The sequence below is a fragment of the Hippocampus guttulatus genome, chromosome 19, assembly GCF_054856545.1.
Source record: "Hippocampus guttulatus isolate MCC_2025c chromosome 19, RoL_Hgut_1.0, whole genome shotgun sequence".
Classification (NCBI taxonomy): Eukaryota; Metazoa; Chordata; class Actinopteri; order Syngnathiformes; family Syngnathidae; genus Hippocampus; species Hippocampus guttulatus.
Window position 1 is genome coordinate 8962227 of NC_141279.1, and position 26427 is coordinate 8988653.

General features: G+C 48.7%; 3 protein-coding genes across 10 annotated transcripts in view; all 3 read right to left on the reverse strand.

The window, feature by feature from the left end:
• Nucleotides 1-64: 64 nt before the first annotated feature.
• On the reverse strand, nucleotides 65-9586 carry LOC147190134 (F-box only protein 11-like). Of its 2 annotated transcripts, none has more exons than XM_086138753.1 (22): nucleotides 9250-9586; nucleotides 8109-8272; nucleotides 7953-8013; nucleotides 7695-7839; nucleotides 7464-7593; nucleotides 7066-7149; nucleotides 6848-6980; nucleotides 6523-6629; nucleotides 6203-6314; nucleotides 6010-6116; nucleotides 5790-5927; nucleotides 4950-5167; nucleotides 4656-4836; nucleotides 4447-4569; nucleotides 4011-4096; nucleotides 2908-2984; nucleotides 2680-2823; nucleotides 2489-2599; nucleotides 2281-2388; nucleotides 2020-2128; nucleotides 1845-1943; nucleotides 65-1109 (listed from the first exon to the last, which is right to left on the reverse strand). In XM_086138753.1, the coding sequence occupies exons 1-22, from the start codon at nucleotides 9335-9337 to the stop codon at nucleotides 980-982; spliced, it is 2655 nt and encodes an 884-aa protein (XP_085994879.1). In that variant the 5' UTR covers nucleotides 9338-9586; the 3' UTR covers nucleotides 65-979. The 2 variants fall into 2 exon arrangements, with proteins under 2 accessions (XP_085994879.1, XP_085994878.1); XM_086138752.1 differs by having other exon boundaries at nucleotides 7932-8013.
• A 1196-nt stretch (nucleotides 9587-10782) lies between these two features.
• Nucleotides 10783-17930, reverse strand: fshr (follicle stimulating hormone receptor). Of its 2 annotated transcripts, none has more exons than XM_086139063.1 (14): nucleotides 16440-17930; nucleotides 15857-15928; nucleotides 15257-15331; nucleotides 14822-14896; nucleotides 14624-14698; nucleotides 14300-14374; nucleotides 14139-14219; nucleotides 13809-13877; nucleotides 13659-13733; nucleotides 13339-13524; nucleotides 13050-13267; nucleotides 12400-12581; nucleotides 12121-12312; nucleotides 10783-11792 (listed from the first exon to the last, which is right to left on the reverse strand). In XM_086139063.1, exons 1-14 carry the CDS (start codon nucleotides 16592-16594, stop codon nucleotides 11286-11288), a joined length of 2037 nt encoding a protein of 678 aa, XP_085995189.1. In that variant the 5' UTR covers nucleotides 16595-17930; the 3' UTR covers nucleotides 10783-11285. The 2 variants fall into 2 exon arrangements, with proteins under 2 accessions (XP_085995189.1, XP_085995188.1); XM_086139062.1 differs by having other exon boundaries at nucleotides 15857-16054.
• Nucleotides 17931-18090: 160 nt separating this feature from the next.
• Nucleotides 18091-26427, reverse strand: part of LOC147190136 (neurexin-1a) — a 53742-nt gene continuing 45405 nt past the window's right edge. For all 6 annotated transcript variants that reach the window (XM_086139058.1, XM_086139056.1, XM_086139057.1 and 3 more), the window contains 3 exons: nucleotides 25386-25699; nucleotides 21057-21135; nucleotides 18091-20489 (listed from right to left, as the gene is read on the reverse strand). In XM_086139058.1, coding sequence (XP_085995184.1) covers nucleotides 20188-20489; nucleotides 21057-21135; nucleotides 25386-25699 — 695 coding nt within the window. In that variant the 3' untranslated portion in view covers nucleotides 18091-20187. The remainder of the gene's footprint in view (nucleotides 20490-21056; nucleotides 21136-25385; nucleotides 25700-26427) is intronic.

Genomic DNA, 26427 nt, shown 5'->3' on the forward strand with positions numbered 1-26427 from the left:
TTCACATTCACTTCCTCTTTTCAATCACATAAACACACACACACCACTAAATACAAGAAAAGACTTCTCAGATCTAATAGTTTTATTTTCTTACAAAAGGCCAGTTTCCTGATTTTTTTTTTTTTGCCTTCCAAAGAAAGTGGGGAAAAACGTGTACCCCCCCTTTTTTTTTTTATTCCAACTAGCATCTACATTATGGTTATAGAATACTTCACAATATATTAAGTCTAGATGTTATGGTACATGCATACGATTCAGGCTGCATGAGGAGCCACAGTCACCACGATACACTGGGGTCGGAGGGGGTGCGAATTCAAGTGGGGGGGGGGGCTGCAGATCAAGTCTTGGTGGTCCAGTATAAAGCAAAGCAAAAAAAAAAAAAGCTCTGGAGCATTCTATTCGAACCCTCTCCACAGAACACTGTTCACACACACACACAAATTTGTACAAGAGTGGGCAGAGTTGCCTCACCTGCCAATCAAGCCAAAACACAGAGAGAGGGTTCCTTAATGTTTAAACCAGATTCTCTTTCATAGAAAGAACTTGAGCATTGGCTCACCAGGGATCACCTGCAGCCGCTGAAAAGTGGGTTGGACAGGAGACAGGACAGGACGCTAACCAAAGAAATAATTATAATATATAATAAAATAAAAGACATTCAAATACAGTCAGCTTTTTGCTTTGAAATACAAAACTACATGATAAAGCATTGAAATAAAACCCATTGATCAGAATGTCTTTTTTTTTTCTTCTTAAAAATAGCAGAAGTGCTCCCCCTCACACCAAAGCATACACACAGGTGCGAGGAATCTTAAGTGTTTCCTCTGCCTCCCCCTTGTGGAGCTTTGCCTGCATTTCCTCACCTTCTGCGCCGCACATCTCAGCGTCTCTTTGGGGTGGGCTTCTGCGTGTATGTGTGTGCGACGCGTTGATGCTTGTGTGCGCGATATCGTTCCGCCAGTCCAGTTCGCCGCGTTGTTCAATTATGTTGCAGGGTATTGGACTCGATAGGCGGCGCAGAGTCGTACAGAGTGTCCGTGTCGTGCGTGGGCTCGCCCGCCAGCGTGCACGGGTTGGACAATGTGCCCGCGCCGCAGTCGCAGAAAAACCTGGAGTGGAGAGAGGGGCGCCATGACAACGTCAACAATGCTACGTAGGTGTTCCCACCTGTTCAAATGCTTCTCTTTTTGTGTGATTAAAAATTTATAAAAAACCCCAACTCATCATTACAACATTTCCCACCATGGTGATCTGCCCGGTGCAACTCAATTGCAGGGAGTTCACATGAGGCTTCAATAAAAATAACCCAGACGCGGTTGAACTAATGTGCACAGCCTCTTCAAACTGGAGGTGTGGCCATGAGAAATGCACATCGGCGCACAACTGCCACTGCTTCAAAGTACCTCAGATTCACTGCGAGTCAAATTCAGTTCTTCTAGTACCCCCCAGGGGCATTTGTGTCATGACAGCTTCCTGCAAAATTCATTATCTACTGTACGGAGACCATGGACAGGCATCGAGTGGGAAAAAAAATAGGGCATAAAAATGACATCAAGCATCAGATGCTCCCACCAAAACTGACCAAAGCGCGATTCGGGAACGAATTGGGGATTGAATGAGCGGCAGAAATTTCTGGCAACAACTGGCTGCTCATGTGCTTGGGCTCAGTTGGCACGACAAAAGTCTTCTCTTACGAAGAAAAACAAACTTACTCAAGCATCTGAAACTATTTGAGGTTCATCACAGGTATGTTGAAAATGTGGCAGCTTTGCGCTCCTACTCAACAGGAGTTTTAAAGTGATGAGTTCCGAACATGTCGATTTGTCTCGTCGACGTTTCCTCACCGATCGTGGCGTATAAACTCCACATCGTGTCCTTGGTGGCATTTCTTGATGCAGTTGACACAGATGGCGTTCCTGTCTGTCGTGTTGCAAGTGTGACACCTGGACGACAAGGCGCCGCCGCCGTCAAGTGGGCCGAGCGCAGAGTCCACCAAAGACGGCAATGTTCTCTGCTCACCTGTAGAAGTCGTGCATGGGGTAGCTGGTGTAGCTGGAGATCTTGTACAGGCACTGTCCTCGACTCACCGCTTTCTCGATGGCGTCCTGGTTGTTGTTGATCTTGTTGTCTGACAACGACAAAGCTTGACTTCATTCCCCTCCACCCCCAAAAAATTGCTGTTCTAAAACATGAGGGGTTTTCGGATCAAATGGGGAGGGAGGGCGGGATCCCTCACATTGGGAGAGAGACATAAATGATGTTTGGGGCAAGCGATTGTACCTTTCATGGTGACGTTGACGCCCGACGCCAGAAAAAGTCCCCCGAAGCGGTTGTTGAAGATCTGGTTTCCCTCCAGGGTGGCGGTGGCGTGGTTAGTGATCTCAATACCTGCAGGGAGGAGGGCAGGTTCGAGCGGGGCACTTTGTGGTGGGGGACGGTGACAGGACATTGGCAAGGAGGGGGTTACGGCGCTTGACGTTTTGGTGACCTGCAGCGAAGCCGTCAAATATGCGGTTCTTGCGCAGGATGGGGTGACTGTTGGTGCTGATCAGCACGCCCGCCTGAGCGTTGCGGAAGATGTCGTTCTCCTCCAGCAGGCCTGAATGCGGGCACACGCGTGGCAGATTGTCAGAGGCGCGTGCATACGTACGTGTGGCGCGGCGCCAAAGGCGGCGGTACCTCTGCCTCCGTTGAAGATGCAAATGCCGCCGTCTCTGCCGTCGTGAATCTTGTTGCGCCTCAGCGTGGGGTTGCTGTCCGTCTTGATCCACACGCCCGCCATGGCATTGTCGAAGATTTCGTTGTCCTCGATGAAGCCCAGACCTAGCGTGTCACGCGCACACGGGGGTCAGACGCGCGGGTTTGTGTGTGCTCTGAGCAGATATGGCGGGGATAAGTTGCGCAGACCTGAGTTGTAGACCAAAATGCCGCCATTTTGTCCACCCCAGATCTTATTGCGCCGGATCTTCGGGTTGCTGCCCGTCCTGGCGACCACAAACAAACGGCATGAAATCGTATTTACAAGACAGCGGGAACCAGTGGCGGTTCTGGGGGGGGGGGGCAACGGGGGCCAGTGCCCCTGTAGCACCGATTCTGGCCCCCCCTGTTGCCCCCCCTCCGAGCGCAGATTACGCAGTCGTGCCGAGTCGCCGACGCGAAAGGTGGAACCAAAGCGCGTGATTTAACATTCTAGTCGGACCCTTTAGTGCGCTGCGCCACTTAAAAATGAGCGGGAAAATGAGAAGCAGTCCGCAGAGAAGGAAATTACCACGACACGAGTGCTATTTGCGTGTGTGTGTGTGTGCGCGCGTGTGCGTGCCTGTGTGTGTAACTTTTTTAGTCTCCCTTTTTATTTTAATTTAACAGGATCAATATATAAGACATTGCCTTTTAAAATTTGGATAATTATATGCATGTAAAACATCAGCTTCAGTGTATTTGCAATTTTTGTCCCCGGCAGGCTGGTACCATATCACCCCCTGGCTTGAATATTCTCAACAGACGTATTGTTACGCTTGCAGACATTTTAGCCCTCCTAATAATAATAACAATAATAATAAATTTTATTTATAAGCGCCTTTCAAGACACCCAAGTCTGAAGAAATAAAAAGTCAAATAAGATTTCGAATCCGTCTTTTTAGCCCTGGGTTGAATGTGCCCCCCCATCAAAACCCCTGGCCCCAGCCCGGCCCCCTCAGTGAAATTGATCCAGAACCGCCCCTGGCGGGAACACCATACATGCACGGCAGAGAGCAAAAACGTTTAGGACTGGCTAAAGAGGCCAGATGATGGCGCCAACACGCTTCTGTCCTCATCGATGGGGCCGGGGGAGGGAAACCATCACTTCGCTTGCAAACCTGAACCCAACTAGCAAAACCTAAAACCTTACTCTACTTGCCAACCCTAAACTTAAGATGAAAAATCCTTACCGCACATGCAAAGCCCAAGCCGACTTGCAGATAATATAGACAATGGATATTACAGCCTGCCTGTTTCGAAGCGAAGGTTACCTTATTTGTACGCCGGAGTACATGTGATTGTAGATGTCGTTGTCCTCCAGCACGCCGTGGCCATTGTCGTAGAAATACACGCCCACCTGCAACACACCACACGGCGGCACCATGAATCCAATTGCTCATCTTGACACGATGTTTCTCCCTCCTATAGAAAAAATAAAAATAAAACAGCCTCAAAAATTCTGAATCCAATACACACACACACGTGGAAACAAATCAATCAGTCAGTCAGTCAAGATAGCCACACCGTGAAACCACCCAATCATCCAAACACGAGACCGCCACTTACATTTGCGCATTCTTTTCTCAGAGCACAATTTATCATGTAGCTGGCGCTACCTGAGGTTTACCAAAGCCGAAGCTCTCTCGCTCACATATCAAGCACTGCATCTGCCAAAGTGTAGTTGCATGCTTGTGCGGCGGGGGGGACCTGTTTGCCACTGTGGATGCGGTTCTTGCGCAGGACGGGCGTGCTCCCTGTGGTCACCCAGACGCCGGCCAGCGTGTTGCTGTACACCTCATTCTCCTCGATCACTCCTTGGCCTTTTTCGTGCTGCCGGTCGGTCATAATGTTTTGCGTTAATACAAAGAGAGGGAGGGAAGAAACACGCGTACAAAAAAAAAAAAAAGCACATTTACCACATAGATGCCGCCGTGCTGGCCGTCGTGGATCTTGTTGTGGCGCACGATGGGGCAGCTGTTGGTCCGGATCTGGATTCCTGCCAGGGCGTTGCCGTAGATGTCGTTGCTCTCGATTAAACCCCGCCCATCGCCAAATATGTACACGCCTCCCTGGTTGCCGTTGAAGATGGCGTTGCCTCTGTGTTGGCGACAAAAAGGGTCAACGTCGCTTTGGCAACACAGCACATCAACTTTCGGACTGTCATATTCGTGGGTTGGATGCGTGCCTGCGAGGGACCCGCCCTTGCTTACCGTATCGTGGGGTCACTGTTGGACGTGATCCACACACCGGCAAAGTTGTTGGCATAGATCTTGTTCTCAATAAACTGTCCCCGCCCCTTCTCGTGCACATAGATGCCACCCGTCTGGCCGTGGTGGATCTCGCAGCGCACCACCGTGGGGTTGGCATACGCCTTCACTTCGAAGCCAGCGATGCGGTTCCGGTGGATGTTGCAGTTCTCAAAGTAGCCCTGAAAGGTCGTACATCCATCAAATGAGAAAGTGGGCAAGGGCCGGCCGATAAGGCCCATCAAGCCGCGCATCTTCAGCCCGTAAGGAGAAATTTTCATCCTCCCCCCGAATGACTGAGCTTCTTCTACACCCTCAAAGGGTGAACCCGGAAACGCTGAGGACGAAGGAAACTCATTCGAACTGAGACTGGCTGCAAAAAATGGTCATTTGAGTTCAACAGCAACCACAGAACAATATGGTGAGGCCATTAACATTTTTCTCTTCTTCTTTTTTTTGTTGGGTGTGCACCTGTAATTTTAGCATTGATCTGTGTTTTTAAATAGCTCTTTAGATTATCATGTTTACCAGTGAGGACTTTCAAAAAGCTGAGCTAATCAAGTCACAGGATGGAAATTTGGCTAAATATAGCCACCAAATCACTTAAGTTGGCAACGCTGCACCGCTTTTGCGCCTCTTCTGTTCGCAGCCATGTTGCTGGTGCAAGCGGTGCACATCGGCACGGGCGCACTTTGAACGACCAAAGTTGCTCAAAATCTCCTTTGAAAAACCGCCCCGACAAATAAACTTGAAGGGACGAATCAACTCCCCGGGCCCAACGTGCGCACGTTCAAGTTTGCTCACCATGCCGTGATCGAACGTGAACACGCCGACGTCTCTCCCGTGGTGGATGTGGTTGCGTCGGATGATGGGGTTCCCGTGGTTCTTTACCCAAATGCCCGCCAGTGCGTTGTTGCTAATCTCGTTGTCTTCGTAAATGCCCTGAAATGACGCGTAGTGCGCATTAGCGTTCATTGCCGCCCCCCTGCCCCCAACCCCCTTTTTTCGAGGAGCGCTTGCTTACCTGCGCGTGATCCGTGATGTAGAGGCCCACGTTTTCACAGTCGCTGATGTTACAGTGCTTGATGGTCGGGCATGCTCCCTGGCCGCTCACGCACACGGCGGAACCCACTGAAAAGCAAGATCGGACGTCGTGGATAGGGGAGCGTTTCCCAATACGGCTTTGCGGACGAGTGGAGCGTCGCCTCGCCGCTTACCTGTGCACGTTGAGCGTATGATGCAGTGGTCGATGTTGGGACTGCAGTTGACGGTGATCTCCAGACAGTGGTGCGCGTTGTGGTGCTGCGCCGACTTGTCGTCAGGGTTGAACTGAGGAGGGAGCCAAGAGTAGCAAGCCAAACGCAAAGAGACACTTAATTTTTTTCCCTCCCAACAAGTACTGCGAATAATAGAAATAAATGGAGTCAACGATGAAGAAAGTAGATTCTGAAGCTGTCTTGGAGTGAAGGGAGAATGAATTATTGGAAAGGTGTGAGGGAAGGAAGTTTGTGCCTCTCATCAGCGATATCTGTCTTACCTTTATGGTCATGTAGCCAACGTATGCGTCCTCCGAGCCCTCCATGAAGACGAACGTCGAATCTCTGGTGTTCTCTATCACAACCTTGTCCGCCACTTTCCCGGGCGCTGAGGGCGACGAGGAGAAGGCACTATTTACAGCGGAACTTTGATTTACAAGTTTCATTTATACCATGACCAGGCTTGTAAATTCACATCAAATTTTGCCTGTCTGCATGAACTGAAATGACATTCATCACTTCCAGCCCCCCCCCCCCCAAAAAAACCCACAAATTTTAATTTTCTCACAAATATAAATAGGACTGAAGTGTAACCGTTGTACGTACCAGCGCCAATCATGGTAATGGGAGACTCGATGTAGATCCACTCATCCGTGTAGATGCCCGAGTGCACAAAAATGAGCCCCTCAAAGTGGGCCTCCTGCACACCGCCCAGCGCATCCTCAATGGTGTCGTAGTACTGAAGGGGGCATGAATTTTTTTTAATGGTCAAAAGTATTGGGGCACTGGCTAACAACAGCACCACCAGGACACATCTGACTTACCAGCATGTTCTCCCTGCCCTTGTACCTGCTCGGGTTGCTGTAGAAGTGCTCGGCAAAGCCCGGCTTTACGTGGGCACCTTTGTACTGAGACAGAACCCAACCCCCACAATTGTGTCAGTGAAACATGATCCTGTGAGGACTTTGCATGTTCTCCGCCATGGGTGTGCGGGTTTTTCCCGGGTGTTGCGCTTTCCTCCCACATTCCCAAAACATGCATGGCAGGTTAATGAAACCATCGAGATAATCATGACCAGTTTTGTTTTTGTCAGCACTTTTTTTTTAACTTTAGTATTTGCAATTGCCTGAAAAAGTGTCGTCGCCATCTTTTAAACTTAAAAAAAAATTCCTTGTTTGACAGAACAAGATACCATTAGACAGAGAGAAGAAGAGCCACTTACCAGCTGTTGAAAGCTCTCCTTCCAGGGATTGGGGTGTTCGTGCTCCTCAGGGTTGACCTGGTAGAAGCGTCCTGGCTCTGGGTGCAACATGGGACGCGTGTACTCAAACACCTCCATGTACAGACGCTTCCTGGGAGATTCACCCCCCGCCGCCGCCACCCCCCCCAAAAAAGCAACAGACATCAGCTTGCCACATTACAATCAAGTGAGCCATCAGTGGTATCCACTCACCATAGTATGGGGTCGTTGGCGAGCTGGCTGAAGCGCTTGCAAACGCACGCCGCCCTACAGAGATCCTGCTCCAGCAAGTAGGAGAAGATCTTCAGGACCACCTCGTCGGGGAGCTTCTGCTGCAGATATTGTTCTGCTGGTGCCGCTGCAATGGGACCACACCGAAGTGTCAGAAGGAAAGGGAAAAATGACGGCAACGTCGCGAATGAAATAGAGCGAATTTTAAAAGACACAAACCTGGCAAGTCGTGGCTCTTACCGGATACGCGCGCTCTCTTGGCCCGATGGCCGAAGGCCTCTGTGGAGGACGTGGACGCTCCCTGCAGAGAAGGACAGTCCAGCTCACCACTCTGATACACACACATACAAAAACACACACACACATTCACATACGCTGCGACGAATAAGCTCAAACCTCCATCAGGCCCTTGCTGGGACAGGCGGAGGCAGCGGCAGGGGCTGTGGCGCTCCTCTTGGGGAGCAGCGTCTTGCGTCTGAGTTGGTAAGGACTGTTCTGAGCTCCTGGACCAGACTCCTCAATCGCCATCTCTGCGGCAGCTGCTGCGGGAGCCTCCTCATCTACACACATCATCAATATATTTATAACACGCACACACATTGGGTGGAACAAAAGGTGCGGTACAGAACATGAACTGCAGTGTTTAAGAATGTCCAAAAAAGAGCATTTTTGCGTCAAGTTCCTATACAGTAGCTCATGTGAGGTAGACAAAGGTTGGTCATGATTGATAATTCTGTGATGGTGTCTATCACGCACACCTTCATTTTGCTGCTGTGTGAGCAGTACGATTGTGATGCAGCCCAACGAAAACGGGCCGCACTTTTTTGGGGGGGGGGGGGGTAGGAGGCGAGGCTAAAGGCTCCAAAAGCCAAGTGCGTAGCAGTCAAATTCGCGGTGTAAACAAATGCAGCTAGCTGTTGCGGCTAGCACGCAGAACAAGGAAGCAAGCAAGCAAAGGGGGGGCAACAAAGTCTCCAAACCCCCGCACAAAATGGACACTGTCAAATCAGCTGCAAAGCCACGTCCACCCGTGTCCGTGCGGCGGTTTTGGCGCAGTGTTAGCCGAGCGTCGTCGCCCCAATGACGGCAGCTTAATGTTTTTGTTCCACCCCTAAGATGGCAGTGTTGCGGGACGCCGCAGATTTACATCCTCGGAATCGTTAGTGACAGCTGGGAATGCGGCGACACAGAAAGCGAAGGGGGAGGGGGGCATGGCGAGGGTGTCCGTAAAGGACAGCCCCTTTCTCCCTCCAGCACAAGCCGAGATAATAGGGCCGATATCGGCAGTGAAACGTCGGCCGTCTGGCTACAGAGGCATTACGTTCAGCGGAGACAACCCCCCCACCCCAACCTTCCGCTAGCTTGTAGCCTAGCCGCGCTACAGTCAAGCTAAACAAAGCGCGGCCTGGCCTAGGCTATACACAGCCAAGCCTCGGTCTTTCCTAGTGGGACCGGGCGTCGAGCGCCGGGACCGCCTCGGGAAGTTCGCCGTCCCGCTCGACGCGGCTCTCAAGCCCAACGGGGGGCCTTGTCTTACCTCTGTCCCCGTTGTTCCGCTCGGGCTGCACCGGGCGCGGCCTCGACACTCGCCTGGGTCTCCGGTTGGTGGCTCTGACGGAGTTCATCTGGGGAGTTGGTCGCTGGTTAAAAACACGGAGCTGTCCTCGAGCCGAGACGCGTCTAAATTTAACCCTCAGCTCCGTACTAGAGCCCGGGCGGTCTCTCTCGGGTTACAGCGAGACAACTGCGACAGAGAAACCGCAAATACTTGGGGTGTAACTGGCCGTTTTTCTCTGCCGCGTTCCTGCTTCCCCCCCTAACGCCGCTCAAGCCAGCTCCGTCTCCGTCTGTAGCAGGAGGAGCCATTAACTCACACGGGAAACAATCGCGAGAAAAAAAATGAGCCATGACCTCTTAGGCCAATCGCAGTGGAGCTTTCATATTCCTCCCACGCGCCGGCCAATCGGGTGACGCCTATGAAGGAGACTTCTTTTCGACATACTGTTGGCGTTGAGAATTAACCAGCCTGACAAATAAATACTGTACAGTAAATATACTGAAGCTTTTTAATTGTATTTATTTATAAAGGACGATACAATAAAAACTATTTTAATTTAAATAGACAAATGACGCAGCGCATCATTCATCTTCGCGAGATAGCATACTGCGTCACAGTACTGACTTGAAATCGATAATTTAATTTCCGGTATCGTCCAGTGAAATTGTTTTTCTATTAATTCGTCAAAAGACACTTGAATGAAACAACGGGAATGCGAGTTTATTGCTGTAGTTACTTAAATCCTTCTAAACGAAGACGAGAAACACGCTCATGACGTCGAGGATTAGTACTGACGTACGACATTCGTCAGAAAAATGTAATTTAGCCAATTATGTTTTTTTGGTCAATCAATCACTAAATTGGTGTCCAAATGCTTATTATTTATGTTCACCGCCCATTTGGGAGTTTTCATTCCCTTTTTTACTGCACTAAAACGATCAAATCGCTAACTTCTCGTATTTTATTTGACCACTTGGGGTCGACATTTAGCTGCTATTTCGTTTCCCGTATCTGAGCACGATAAGAAACATGAAATATTAGATTAATAACGGTGTCACGAGACAATCAAAATGCAGCAATAAAACATTATTACTTACGGTGCAATTAAAATGAGCGAATGGCGTGAAAACAGATGGCAACATACACGAATTGCAAAAAACAACACTGATTGTGCAGTGGTACACTGACCTGACTTGTGTCCGTGCATTATGGGATCGGTTCCCACTCGGTGACGGTATGGATGTGGGTGTGAATGGTCGCTTGTCTCTCTATGTGTCCTGTGACTAACTGGCGACCTGTTCAGGGTGTAGTCTGCCTTCCGCCCGAAGTCAGCTGTTAGAGGCTCCAGCACCCTACCGCGACCCTGTTCAGGATAAGCGGTGTTGAAATGCTGCTGTAAGGAGGAGAATAAATATCAGCTGATTTTGGCCCGTGAATGCCTCACGATAACGACAGCTCGCTCTCTCACACTCACATGCACGCACGAACGAACGCAAATTGCTCAGGCACATATGTGTTTGAAGAAAGCATCTTTATAAAGGCTATAATAACAACAGAACATATAAATACATTTGCAATTGGTACATGTAACATAAGATAAACACCAACGCTGTTAATAATGAGTTTGTGTTTCATGGTGCTATTCAAAGAACATACGGACACTTAACAATATGGAATGTGCAGTACTATGCTTATGAGAATGGCATTATTCTTCAACGTGATATGCAAATATGAATTCTAAAAGTGTAATTGTATTTCCCCCCCATTTTGTCACAGTTCAGTTCATGTTTATGCCTCCCAGCGGTGAATTCGTTTGGCAACCGGATGGAGCACGCAACAGAGATCGTCTAAACACAGCTGTGAATTGCCCCTCAGATGTTTTATTCTGCTCTTTAGAAAAAGTTGGAAATAAAGCGTTAATCAATCCATCAGTGTCTGTCTGCTGTCCTTTCAAAGGCGTTTCCATCACATATCGGATGTGATGGAACCGCCAAGGTGTAGCTAACGTTGCATCGTCACCTGTCGACGCCCCGGCCGGCCGACGTCAAGCACATGTTGACGGGGCCGCTCTTGAGCTGGCACGACGAGCTGTCGGCGCGGTAGCCGTGGGCGCGCGCCTTGCACAGGCCGAAGCGCGCCACCAACAGGACGAAGTCGCGGCGGAAGGCGCGTGTAAAGAAGGCGTAGAGGAAGGGGTTGGCGCACGAGTTGATGGGGTAGAAAAGCACCAGGAGCAGTTTGGCGTCAGACACGGTGATGAGCGGCCGCTTGAGTGCCGCCGACACGGCGAAGAAGGAGATGGGCGCCATGCACAGGAAGTCGGTGAACACCAGCACGGCCATGCGCTGCGCTACGCGGGCGTCGGCGCGGGCGGTCGCGCCCGACGGGTGGCGCACCGCCAGGTAGATGCTGAGGTAGCAGGCACACACGCACGCGAAGGCTGCCATGTTGAGAAGAAGCAGAGAAACCACGTATACCTGCGACCACAACGACTCCACGTCCATGGGCAGGCAGATGCTCACCTGTCCATCGAACGCTCGATTAGGGACACCCTCCAATGGGAAAATTTATCTTTTTTTCCCCCCAAAATATTTCACAATGCTACAAAATGTAAACAAACATCTCAAAATGTTCTCTAAGCAATCAAAAAATTGAGAATGCAATGAAAATGCTTTTTAATTTGTCGATAAAAATGTACATTGTTATTCTATTATTTCCTGCAAACTACGACCACAAAAACAAACACTGAAACACAAAAACATTCAGGTGTCAATCAAAAGTGAGCGTAATGATATGTTGTCTTCGATGGCAGGTGTACCTAATGTTGTGGCTGATGTGTGCGCATCTCACCTTGCTGTAGCTACTGACGCCCAGCGTGGGCATCGTCGCGGCGAGGCAGGAGAAGATCCAACCGGCCGTCATGACCGCACAGGCGTGTCTCAGGCGGAACTTGCGGTCCAGGCGGAGGGCGTGCGTGATGGTGTGCCAGCGCTCCAGCGTGATGGCCGTTAGCGTGAACACTGACAGCTCGCTGGCAAACACCTGACGCGCGAATGAAAATGCCGTTCATTTATTTCAGCCTCCACAAAATAAGCTGTTTTCTCGAGTGGCCTCACGGCAAATACGCACTGTGAAGAATCCAGCGGCCTCGCATCCCAGGCCCGTCTGCCAGTCGATGGCGTGGTTGTGGTAGTGCCCCCGGGTCAGCGTGTCCATGGCGGCGATGACCAGGAGGTACACGCCCATGCACAGGTCGGCGAACGCCAGGTGGCACATGAGAAAGCGTGGCACCGTCAGCTTGGACGCGCTGCCTGCGTGGAACCCATACAGCGGCACGCACTTCGTTAGTGGAGGTGCAAACAACAACAATGCTGCTCTTGACACCTTCAAGGAGCTCCTGCTAGGAGGAGGGAAGCAACGACTTCATAAGGGTCGGTAAGTTGTAATGAATTCATTTAACCACCACACAATTTAGACAATGCTTTTATTGTATAATATGGCTAGTTACATGCATAAATAGATGCATAACTAAATACTTTTAAACTATAATTTGTGTCAAAATCCCAGCATCAAAAGCAGTCAATGTAAGAACGCAACAACACACAGTACTGAGACTGCGCGAGGTAACCAACATGAACTGATCATGTCCAGATGCTGTTGTGCTGTCTGCTGCTGCCTTTAGTGGTGGAGTGTCTGAAGCTCTCTCGACTACATGTCCAGTAAATCTCTCTGACTGTGCGCGTCGCTAGACAGACTAGGTGGACGGCCGACAGTGTTACCTAACAAGACGAGCAGCACGACCACGTTTCCGAGCAGAGCCAGCACGGACACCACCCAGATGAGGCCCCGCAGCGAGGCAGAGGTCATGATGTCTTCGCAAGGGTTGAAGGCGTCGGGCGCCGGGGTGCAGGTGACGTTGAAGCTCCCCAAGCAGTGGTCCCAGAAGAAAGCGGCGTTCTCGCGGGCCTCTCGCAGAGAGCACAGCGGATGCTTGGAACTAAAAAGAACTAAGGGTACGGTGATCCAGTATGTACTGTATTGTCCATCCATCCATCCGTACATGCATACCTGTTTCTTTGCATGGGTAGGAAGATGCAACAGTGCGACGGGTAGGTGACGCGGGCCTCATGCAGCTTGGCGAAGGCTTGTTGAGGAGGAAATTTCTTCAGGCGGACCGCAGACTCGGCAATCAGACTGTGGAGGTTGCCCAAGATGGCGTCCGGCAGTGAGCTGAGCGCTGTTTGCGAGATGTCACTAAAAAGCCAAGGGACATCTATGTGGTCTGAATCGGTTGATTTCAAAGCATGATCATGGAACGAACTTGAAAGTCAAGGCAGCAATGTACATTTTCTCAAGTCTACATGTTGACTGGGATGACTCACGCTTACATTAAGACCAACTCACTGGAACTCGCAAAGGCGTTTGGATGGATGTAACTAAGTTGCCGGTTGCCTTTCAGCGACCTCACAGACAGAGCGAGAGAAATGTGATTATGATTCAGTTCATGGCTCCAAAAATGTTCCTTCGTTATGACTCACAATCTGTGCATCTTTGTGCCGTTGAAGGCGTCTCTTGCCACCGTCTTGATGCCGTTCCTGGTCAGCCGTCTGTCACCACCAACACGAGGCCAAAAGAAGAAGAAAGAAAGAAAGCCCACGTTTTATGTGTTAGCGTATTTGTGTGGCTCAGCCATGCTTATTGGAGCTCCTTTTTTGCAGCTCCAACTTGAGGAAATCTAGTCAGAATAAAAATGATAGCGCTCAAAAAAATTAATAAGAAAATTTATACTTTGCAGAGATTCAAACGCTTTTTTCCATATGTCTGGCTTGGTAAAAGTGCACCTAATTTAATGAAGGAAAGTCTCTCACATGTCTCTGATAGCTTGCGTGCAAGCGCCGTTGAAGGCGTTGGCGGGTACATTCTGTATGCGGCTGTTGTCGTGCAGGTCGCTAGGCAACGCACAATGAATGGAAACGCATATTCAAATCCAAAAATGTCAGTAAGTGCCGAAGTGTGTTTACGCGCTTACAGCACGAAGTAGTCAGCGGCCGAGCGCATCTTGGAGAAATCAGGCAAGGTCATGATTCCCGTGTTGGAGATGATCCTGCAAAGGGCACAGCGCAACCAAGTGCAAAAACGTTGCTGCAGTGATGTGTGTACTTTTTTTTTTTTGGGGGGGAGAACAGAGACTTGTACTTTCTCCGAATTACTTACTCAAAATAGGCGTTTTTTTTCCAAACAGCTCAAAAACCCATGTTGCGTTATTCAGTGAGAGTATTTCTGGGTAATTTTTGTGTGTGTGTGTGCGTGTGTGTGTGTCTTGTTTTGAGCTGGGAAATTAATGGCAACTCACAGACGTCGCAGCTTGACGAGGTCCTTGAAGGCATCTGGGTGGATGTATGTCAGATGTTTGGACTTGGCGATGGTCCTGGAAGATGCAGAATAGCACAACGAGATTCATTCACTTCAAACAGTTACACCCATGTTTTTTATTAAATTGATTTAAAAATATATTTTTTTTCTTCACGGCAACATTGGCAGCAGAACTCACAGCTCAATGAGTTCGGGGAGATCCGAGAATGCGAAGGCGCCGATTGACTCCAACACGGCGTTTTGCGAGATGAAGCTGCGAGAAACGGGGGGGGGGGGGGGGGGGGATGTAACTATTAGCTTAAATTTTGGGGGACAAAAAGCAGACACACTTCTGCCATCTACAGGGCAGGTGTGGAATAGCATCATCAAGCACAAGTATAAAACGAGTCAGCCGGACACGCTTGGCCTTGGCAGAGATTGCGATTAGATCCAAAATATTTGCGGTGTCTACACAGCGCACACAAGTCTCACGGGACTTCATTGTCTTTATCCTGGTCAGACTGGAGCTCAGCGACCGGCCTGCCGCCTTTCAGTGTACCCCCCGTTCAGCAAACAAAGACAAAACACTGCGGATCAAAGTCAAATACAGAACAATGGCTCACGTGTCGCTTACATGTTGGCCAGCTGTGGAAGGCGGGAGAAAGCAAAGTCGGCCACAGTCTTCAGGACGTCGTTGTCAACAATGTGCCTGCGGTTGAGCACAAATGCTCGACATTGAGTCGGATTTTTGACCACCCCCCCGACCACCCCAAAAAAGCCACCGTTTAAAAATGCTTTGATTGCCGTGTCATTAATTCCATAAAGCCAACAAAACCTTTGCTAGTAAATTTTGGTAAGATTTCAGACTAATTATTATGATTGATGAAATGTTTTTGGAGTGTTTGGCGGCAATTTGATTTCTTGCTGAATTCCCATGACTGGCGAAAAGCATTTTCTGCACACGCTCGCTGGCAAATGAGTGCAGATTTCTTTATGATTCCCTGCAAAATTCTCACGACTGATTCAAAGCATTTTGTGTGTGCCTCCATCTGGAAAAAAATTGCATCATTTTTGGTTGGCTTCCTTCTAAATTGATTGTCAATTAAATAGATGTTTTTGTGTCCTCCTAAAGTCTCCCAAAGCTTTTTTTCTTCATGTTTTTTTTGGGGGGGGGGGGTATTATCTCCACCAAAATTGTCATGATTGATTGAAAGAAGATGTCATTCGTACTCACACTCTCCTGAGATTGTGAAGGCCAGTGAAGGCACTGCCACGGATCACGGGAATTCGGGTCCTCTTCACCTCCCTGTTGACACACACTTGGATCACTGCTTCATGTCGTTTCGTGTGTGTGTTGCATGCAATCAGGGAGGTTTGTCCTTCACATTTTTTTTTTTTTTGCGCCGGCTCACACCTGCGCTGCTGCCTTGACCTTGGAAGGAACACACACATCGCCAGCCGGGCAACTTGCACCAACAAAGGGGTGCAAATATGTGTGTGCGGATTGACCGATTGTGGCTGTCCTATATACAGTCATTTAATTTTTTTAAGACCACATATATTGTTAAATATGACATCATTTTGTGGTTCGTATATTTCCCGAATAAATCAATGAGTCAATTTGTAAACATTTTTCATGTGGACTAGAAAGATACTTTTTGTGATGCTGCGGTGGGTGAAATTAGAAACAATTAGAAAAGATAATACAAAAGAAAAAAAAAAGCATAAATGGTGCCCCCCCCCAAAAAAGCTGCATATATATGCATCCACAGAAATCTTTAAACCGTGTGTGTGTGTGTGCGTGTGTGTTTACTCACAGGCATTGCGTGGAGGAGGAAAGGCCGCTTGGGATTTCCAAGTCTGACGTGTGGATGTTGTGACACAAGTCCACAGTTTGTTGAGAAAGAGCCTTCATTTGGACCCCCATCGTGACGACCGTCAAAATAATAATCATCATCATCATCCGCCTCATCCAACACGGCAATTGTTGTCAAATGTCTTTGTCCTCGTCACTCTAACGCAGTGAGGACATCTTCCGCAAACACTCCGGCTTGAGAATGAGGTGGGATAAGAAACACAAGGTTTGGTGTTGGTGGGTGGGTTGTTCTCACGTCCCTCCCTCTGCATCACCAACTTACAAAGCAAATAGAAGAAATACATAATAAAATCACTTTTTTTGGGGGGGGGGGCGGATATGATTTTGTGGATGTCTTCTTCGCAACTGTCTAAACTTTTCATTCGATCAAATAGGAGTGAATTTGAACCACACATACGAGACAGTTGGCTGATGCGAACTCGTCATTCCTTTCAAGTGTTTGCCATGACGTGTGGGCATGGAAGTAACATTTCTCCACTCGCTGTAGAACACGAAACTCTGAACAGGGCGAAGATTCAAATAAGAAACTGTTTGGCCTTGGGGGAGGTCCGTGCTCTCTGATCGACAGGCTGGTGTTGTTTCGCTTTCAGGCAACACTGGGGAAGGGACTGAGAAAAACGGGACCGTTTTGTGTCTCACTTGAAGCAATAAAGTCGACAATAAAAGCAGGACATGTTGCGTCTGACAAAATGTTCCGTTTGCTTCCAAGGACGCCCTGTGCGCGCCTACACACAGACGGCCGCGAGTAACGCGATTCAAATGCAGCGGCGCTCTCGAACAAACGCGCGGATGCATAAAGAGGAGATCGTTTCAAAGGAGATGTGCCGCAGCGTGTGCGTGTGTGCATGATGACATGAGCGTCTTGATTAAAATATTGCTGATTCTTGTGAACTTGTGCAAAGGGGAAAGTGTGGAGGAAAATATGAACGCGACAGTCTTCTTTTTCCCCACATTTTCTAAACAAGGCTGGAACATATCCAAATAAATTTGCTCCAGAGGGGGAATGGATGAATCTTGACTTTATTATATATATTTTTTGGTCCAATTATATTTCAGTCTCAACGAGTTGCCATGCCAATCTCATCTGCCCAAGGGCATTCACGATCACTAGTGCCGGGCCAAGGTAACTTCAACTATATTCGCAGCGGGACGTGTTTTGAAGCAATCACAATTCAAATTCAACCTTCCGAGGCCAGCGAGCTGTCCTTGAATGACATCCCCCAAAAGATTTCCGTCCTGATTGGTTGATCAGAGCAAAATACAGCCAATTTTTGCACCATAGTTGTGTGCTGTTAAATTGCATTTTTATGGTGTGAACGTAATTTGCCTTGTGATGTTCTTGAGGAGAATTAGGTTGGATAAAATTCCACCAAAGGTCCATTAATTCACTGCACGGCCTGCCAACTTTACAAAATATCAAATAAAAATCTCACGGTCCCAGCTGCTTGCGGTCAAGGTTGCCACAGATGGCGACCAACAAAAAGCCTTAAGGCCAAGACAAAAGAAAGCAGAAGGAAAAGAAAATGAAAAGACAGAAAGCAAAAGAAGTGGAAGGAAGTGTTCAGTCAACACTCGCACGCACGCACGCCAGCTCACTTGGGTAATATTTTATTTACTCATTAATCTTCAAAACTATTTTTTTTCCCCAATAATAAATTTCCACTTTTTATGTTCATCAAAGAACCGTAACAATAAAAAGCAACGCAATATACCGTAGAAAAAGTGTAGACATGTAGAAAAATCATAGCATGGTCGATGGGAGAACCCACGGCGGACGCTTGGAGTGGAGAAGACGAAGAAGAAGATAGAAGAGGAGCCACGTGGCGGGACGGCGAGAACATGAAGCAGGGAGGAAGAAAAAGAAAAGAAAGACGGCAGGTCGGACACGACGGTCATCTCACTCACACCTTTGCGTTTCGTTGGGTTGCGTTCTGCCGGCATGCATGGCGTGGAAGAACTGGAAAACAGGCATCATGGCACCGTTACGCGGCGGTACCTTGACTTACAAGTGTCGCGGCCTAAAAGGTTGTCGCGCTGCGATTTTGTTGCTTGGCTTTGACGTACGATTGCGCTTTTGACACTCCGTCACCAGATGGCGGCACTATCGGTTCATGTGGGTTACGTACATGGATCTCTTGGGATTTGGGCTGACATTTTCCATTTCTTGTGCAAAAATTCAATCAAATCAAAATGTTATAAACGCGGGCCGTAAGAAAGCGAGTGCTGAAAAGAAGTGGACAATATGTATGTTGTGTAATATTTTATGCATTACAAAAAAACGCGCTACAAATTTTTGTGGGTCTTATTTAGTGGGCTACAATGGATTGTGGCATTCCCATTCATTTCAATGGGGAAAGTTGATTTGAGACATGACTGATTTGAGGATGAATGCGATTTGTAAGTCAAGGTAACACAGTACATCGCATTCAGGGTTTTGGGCGGGGGCACAAAAAAAAAAGAAGAAAAAAACAACAATGAAAACCAAGACAAAAAGGAGTCAAGCGCCAATGGCGTCAACCCAAGTTTTCTCCACAGGCTCCGTGGAGAACATTTCGTTCCTTCCGCGATGGGAATCTAAGATGGCGGCGGCGTCTCCTCCGCCTGTCTGCGGTACAAATCCACAACTTGACGTGCAATGACAAACAACTCCCCCAGAGAGTCAGTACTTCCTTCATCATCATTGTTGTCTTCTTTTTAAGAAAGTGCAGGTCCTCGTACAGTATGTTAAGTGTGTAGGTAGCATGTGAAGTCTCCCAGGGGTAAAATCTCTCGCACAGTTTGTGTCAAAAGCAAAGCATCTGGCGGCTTTCGCAAGCCGCACCCTGATTTCCCCGTCTCGTCGCTCATGTGCTTGTTCCTTTTGTTGTTGTTGTTGCTGTCGGGAAGATACTTGAAAGGACTTGGATCATCTTGTTGCTTTTGAAAATGTTTTCCTTTTTTTTTGGCTACTCCCGCTCCACACACACATACGTGCGCCAACTTTCTCCGGTATGTGCTTCGTGTCCTTAAAGGGGAAAAAAAAAAGGTCAGTCGTCGACTTGATGTTTGTCTTGAAGGAAGATGATATGAATGGAAGGGTCGCTGCACTCAGGGCAATCAGTCCGATATATGCCGCAGTGCTAACATGGGGCTACAAGAGATTGTGGGCTATACACACACTGATAATTGGGGCAAATTGCAACCTGGTCAACACTGCCAATCACAAATCATCACCCTTTTGCTCAAAGTCAGCTGAGAGAGGCTCCAGCACACCTGTGACCTTAATGGGGACAAGCACAACGGTAAATGGAGGGGCAGATGGATTGTAAAGTCCCCCAAAAATTGACGACTGACACTGTGAAGCGACGTAGACCCCCCCCCCCCCCCTCCACCCCCTCGGCTCTCTCCTGGGCGCAGACTGCGGCTGTCATGCTGTCATCTCCGTGGAGCATCTGGAATGGTTTGCAATGGGTCATAAAAGGAGCCTGGTCCTGGGGCTCATCTCGTTTTGTACATTTTGTCCCTTCAATGCAGTCTGTGTACATGTTTGTGCTTGAATGTGTGTACTGTTGAGTAATCGTCCAAGTGTGTGTGTGTGTGTGTGTGTGTGTTTTATCAGGAAGAATATACCTATTTATGTACATCGAGCCTTTAGTTTTTAGGGAGATATATATATATATATATATGTAGTGTTTATATGTGGATAAAGGTTAGACATAGTATTCCTTGTCCTTGTTCTTCTTGTTCTTGGAGATCTTGGTGATGCCAAGCGGCTTGTCCTTGGCGCTGCCGTTGGGCTGCGTGGCCGAGTTGCTGATGTAATTGCGGCTCTCGTCCACGTGGTAAGAGCCCTCGTCGCGGTTGCGGTACTTGTACATGGCGTAGAGCAGGATGAGGATGCAGAGGGCCGCCGCCGCCACGATGCCCACCACCATGCCCGTGGTGCTGCTGCTCTCGCGCACCACCTCCGAAGGGCCGGGGAACACCTTCACCTCGGGGAGGGGGGGACGCGCTGGTGGGGAAGGCGGACAACCATATTACAATCCAAATGCTTTTGTGGCATACACAAGGCGGCGGACAATGTCTTAAAAAAAGCCTTTTTTTCCTCTTTTTTGTGGACGTGATTTCGATTTGAAGTACGGCACTCCAACATCAGCGTTACAGATGCCACGTCTGCTTGGCGGGTGAGATGAGCTGCCAATTTGAGGTAATAAATGATCTGGCATGACCACAGCACGGCTACAAAATGTGCCACTGCTGCGTGCCAGCGCATAAAACGCAAAATCATTTGCATGCAAATCCTCTCGGGCTGAAAAACGACAGGAAAGAGGAGAAAGAAGAAGTGAGGAGCAGAAAGGCATCAACGAGGAGGGAGGATGAGAGGAAGTGAGGCACGTGGGCGGGCGAGGTGTTAGGTAATGCCTGCAGGCACAAACCAGGAAAAGGAGCCTGTGAATAATTCATTGTGGCGACAAAAAAAGAAGAGGAAAGTGAAGGACGCGTGTGAAACAACAGACACGCGTGAGGATGGGAGGGTGGTGGAGGCTTTTGGCAGGATAGGGGGGGGGGGGGGGCTCACCTGAGCTGGGATCGCACGGGTCGATGTCTTCGTCGTCGCTCGGGCACTCGGCCGACGCCACCAGGATGTCGTCCGCCGACTGCAAAGAGAAGGTCAGCATTAGCGGAAATGTTTTTTTTTTTTTTGGCGGTTCCCCGTTGTGGCTGCGCGGGAAGCAATTACTGGCTCCCCCTGGGGGGCGCAGGCGGATGCTTATTATCGCTCTCGTCTCATCATCAAAACACAAAGGCTCGTGACACCAGTGATTCCGAACCGTGAGAGAGCAACTCCAAAAAACGTGCAGTCGCTTTGTTCATATTTGTCTCGCTACATCGCGGTTCCATATTTGCGGGATATTTTTCATCACACTTTTGTGCCCTTTTGATCCGTCACAAAACAAAGTCAAGACAAGCGCATAGTCAGGCCACCCGCCGATGGCCCAGACTAACGCCGTCACTTCAAATGCACTGTGGCGAACGCTTCAGCCAGTTGAGTGCCAACGTTTCATTCTCATTGAGGGGCGACACGCATTTAACGCCACAGATACTGCAGTGGATGGTCACAACATCCTGTCACCACGAGTTCAGATGGTGACCAGTGAACGTACGGGTACGGCTGTGTTGTGGCCTCGCATTTTTCGCTTGTAGCGCGGGTATTTTTACCAGATGAATTTTTTCTAAAATTTCGCGGTTCCTAAGAGCAGAGTGCTATTTTTCAAATGTAAACACGTGCCCTGGGTCACCAAAGGCCGAGGTAATAAGACCGTAAACGACCGGGCTTCGGCTTGTTTGCATTGCTTCCACAGTAAAAGCAACGGCCGTGCCCCACTTTAACGCTCAGCACCTCTAACCCAGATCGATCCCCCTCCCCACCCCCACCAATACCCGTGTCCCTGCCTGCTCCTGTTGCCATGGCACGCCAACTACAGGCTGCCTCCCCTGCCGGCCCTCCCACCCCCAAAAAAAGAATGAAGGTTGGCGGGTGGGTGTGGTTCTAATGGTTTGAAGTAGCGAGGAGGGGATGCAGCACCAAACACGCCGGTGTATTCACAAGCATGAGACGTGTGTGTGTGTGTGTGTGTGTGTGTGTGTGTGTGTGTGTGTGTGTGTGTGTGTGTGTGTGTGTGCAGTGCAAAATTAAAATTGGATTGTGATGCATTGCAGTAGATGCCGGCCGGGATAAAAGCGGAAGAAGGGAGTGAGTGACACGGCTGAACAATAGAGGGGCTTTCATGGAGATTCGTCTTGAAAATCAGCCTTGGAAAAACACGCGCAAATCACAAATGAAGCTGGAGCGCACGTAATCTCTGGAGTGCATTTGCATCCTCCCCGCTAATAGCCTGTCTTACAATTTGCTTGAAAAGCAGGCCAACATTCAAGGCACATGCTCCGTAAAATGCATGAAAAGAATTTTGATATACTCTACACGTCACAGTTGGATGGAGTGAAATTTTCAATCACTATTTGGATTTGTTCAACAAAGTATGCGTTGGATACTGGAGCATTAAAAATACAATTTGGGTTACAGTGATTTCAAATACTGCTGTTTTAATCATTCCAGAAACATTTTTGTTAGGGTTCGGTTCACTTTACGGCATGCATTGTCCGTTTGTCAAGAAATGCGAATTTAATACTCGGTTAAGTCAATTTTAATAGCCTTTAATGGCTTTAGTTTGGCAATTGTCCTTTCTACTACATAGAATTAAACACGACCTGAAGCAAACACAGCTATAAAGTCCCAAGTACAGTAAATATTTGTATTAAAAAAAAAAACTTGCAACCAAACAATTCTATGACAAGTGAAACACTACGGCGGTAACTGAGCACCTCACGCAAACGAGAAGATTATTAAATGCCAAAGAATAAAAATTGTCCAAAATATCAACACAAAGTCAATCAAACCGGTGCGTAGTGCCATTTTGCATAAGCCCTCTGGCACTCACAGAAAATTATTGAGAACACAAAAAAAAAAAAGCAACTTTAAAAATGCACTATGGCCCGGAAGAATTTTTTTTTTCCCTTGGTTGCTTTTCCAATCATTTCTGCCCACTGAGTGTGAAAAGCGTGAACCACTCAAGCCTCATCTGAGGATCTCATCACCACCCAATTGGCAAGCACGATCGGTTCGGTGGTCTGAACGTTTAGGTGGAAAATACGTATTTTAAGAAATGACAATATGCCTTTTTCACCTCGGAGCAGATAGCAAATTTAATTCTGTGAGTGCGAGCGAGCGTGGTGACCCGTCCATGCCCTCTCTGCCCTTCCCAAAAATGAGCAAACAATTATTTTTTACGATATCAAGCTTTCTTGTCATGAAATGGAAGCAAGCCAAGACAAAAAAAAAAAAAAACAGATTTGCGCAGACTGAATTGATCAGTTGTTTTTTCATCAACTGCCACGAAAAGCCAAATCGAAAATTTACCGAGGTAGACAAACGTCAGCCTTCATATTGTGTCTCACCGCGCAAGTTGAGCAGAATTCAAAACACCAGATCTCTACCTGAGCCGCCGAACAGTGCCAGCGACCATCCAAGCCTCCCTGACTGCCAAGTTCACACATGGTCACTCCACTTTTTCTTTTTTTTTTTTTTTAAAACCCCCCCAGGTGATTGGCTGCCGCAGAAAGTCACGCCGCCGGCTCCATTGCTCCCATGGATGAGTGGCAGGAGGACAAACACAAAGGAGTGCCCGCCGACACCAGGAGGAGAGGAAAGAAATGAGCTCTACGAGCGCAGATGGTGAGATAGGAACACGCAGCCAATCGCGCGGCTCGATGTGGAGGAGGGGGAGGCAAGAGGGCAACGACGAAGAGGAGGAGGAGGAGGGTGATGGATGCTAATTTATTTTTTAAAATAAATAACAGGGAAAAGTAAGAAAGGCTGAAAAGTAGCTCCGGAAGATGTTCGAGAGCTTGGAAGAAAAGAAGATAAAAAAATAATAATTAAAAATCCTGATTCCATCAGCTGACTCCCAACAGCCAATCAGAGGACATGCTTTCGCTCCATCAGTGCCAATACACCAGAGTCAAAATATCAAGAAAAAGAAAAGACGGGTCGTCTACATCAGCTGAGCCCCAAAAACCCAGTCACAGCCGCTGAACATTCCAGAACCACCACAAAATAGAGAGCCGCGTGCATGTGCCTTTAAGAGGCGGGTCTCGGTGGCCCCCCCATGGAACAGATTCATGACATTTCAATTCCTTTCCATGAGCATAATTGACGTGACAAGTCAATTTTGTTAGAAGCCCCAATGAATGAAACGTCCGGTCAAAACGCGGCGCGAGATGTGCTCTGACGGGGCTGAGCACCAAACGGGTGTTGCGTGTGACTGTGAGCCTCCAGCATCAACACTCCAACGGCCGCTCGGCTCCTCTTCACTCTTCCTCGCCTGTCATACATTTTTAATCGGCTTTTTTGCTGCCTCTCATCATGCCAGAATACGAAAAGAATGCTCACACACAAGCTCGTGCGTCCAATCTTTTCATGCAGATGTCTCTCACTGTGATGCAAAGATGCTGCAACTGCACTCGCTCCACCTGTGTGTGTGCGTATGTGTGTGTTGCCAAGCAACAAGCGGCAGGAGCTGCTTCAAGTTGACAAATGCTTTTTTTTTTTCCCGGGGTAAAATTGGCGCAGTACAGCGAGCATGCGACCCAGTTCTCATGACGGCTACCCGCCGAGCACTCCCGCTATTAGCGCTGACGTCGGGGTTCAAAAGTTGGCACGCCCGGGCGGAGACTGACGGGTGACAGCGCTGTCATCCATTATTGATGCCTGAGGCCAAGCTGGCGGCGTTTTATTATTTATGGTTGAATAAAAGCAGGCGGTGGGTGCACAGAGGAGCGATTCCACCGGGGGTGGGCAGCAGGCAGCGGGTGGGGTGGGGTGGGGTGGGGGGCTTGCTATCACTATGGCAACTTGCAGAAAAATTCATCCGGTGCAGCAGTGAGACCTTATTTCGCAGAGCTGCACTGACACGCAGACGGCTTGCCAGCAGCCCGCACGTGCGCAAACATTTGGATTTGTCTTGAGTTTGTTCCGAAAGACGGCAGCGTTTGTGTTGAATTTCACAATTCATCAATGTCAAAAAGAAGAGCACGTTTCGATATGTCAATCATTCTTATGTTATTTTCCCTCCTTCGCTGTTTGGAGATACCGCCCCACCCATCACTCTGATGTGGTGCATGGTTCTGCGGAAATGTGGTGGGAACGCAGACAGCTCTCCTTCCACAGTTTCAGCATCACAACTATTACCACTAATTTCAGTGACTGAATACGCATTGGTGAATCTTGAATCCGTTTTGCTAAACATGGGCCAAATTTGACCTGGAACAATAGCTTCACGAATCTAACCTGTTGCGTAGCGCCCTGCTTCCTGTTGCTGGCGGTGGTGGTGCTGACGTCCCCGGCGGCGGGCGCCGAGTCAGAGCGGTTGCTCCCGGCGGCGGCGCTGGACTGCGGCGTGATGGAGGAGGACGGCATGTCGCCCACCAGCCGGGCGCTGCCCTCCACGCGGATGTGCGGGTGGCCCTCGGCCGCCATGTTGAGAATGCGCAGGCCGTTGTAGTACAGGCCCGACAGCTGGCCCTGGAACATGCCGGCGCGCCGCTCGCCGCCGCCGCCCACGCGCACCGTCGTCTGGCTGTTGAAGATGGTCAGCTGCCGACCTGTCCGTTCGCACACGCACGCGCACACACACACGCAGGCACACCGTGGAAGAAAGCGCACACGCACGCAAACACACAGTCACACACAAAAGCAAGGTTTGAGTGTTACACAATCCCGCACGCCCCCGAGACAAGGTGAGAGGATGACGGAGATGAAGCGATGTGCAGAGAAGCCATGGACGAGAGAGACGAGAGCCAAGGGCCAAGAGGAAGAGGAGGACGGGAAGGGGCCGCCGAAGGACACAGATGGTTGCCATGGTGATGGGCCGACAGACAAGACAGATGCGGTGGACAGCGCTGAGAAGCATGCACAATATTGTCAAGTGCTGTTAAAGGGACTAGAGGCTACTTGCACTGCTTGCGTTTAGGACGAATAAAACTGCAGCTGCTAGACGTCAAGTCTGGACATTTAATTGGATTACACAATTGTCACATGGGAAGAAGCAAGCTAAAAACACATTAGTTACCTTGCACCTTTTATCAGTTTTATCAGCATTTAAATCTCTCCATCGTCCCTTTAACCTGATATTATTCAGGTACAGACTAACAACAGGCACTACAGTTATTACACACGACAGCTTTTAAAGACTTAATTATGGATTAAGAGTTTTAGAATGTTAATCGGTGGTGCACAAGATAATAGATGTATATATATATATATATATATATATATATGTGTGTGTATATGCTGTATATAGAGAGATGTATGAATAATCATATTGAACTGT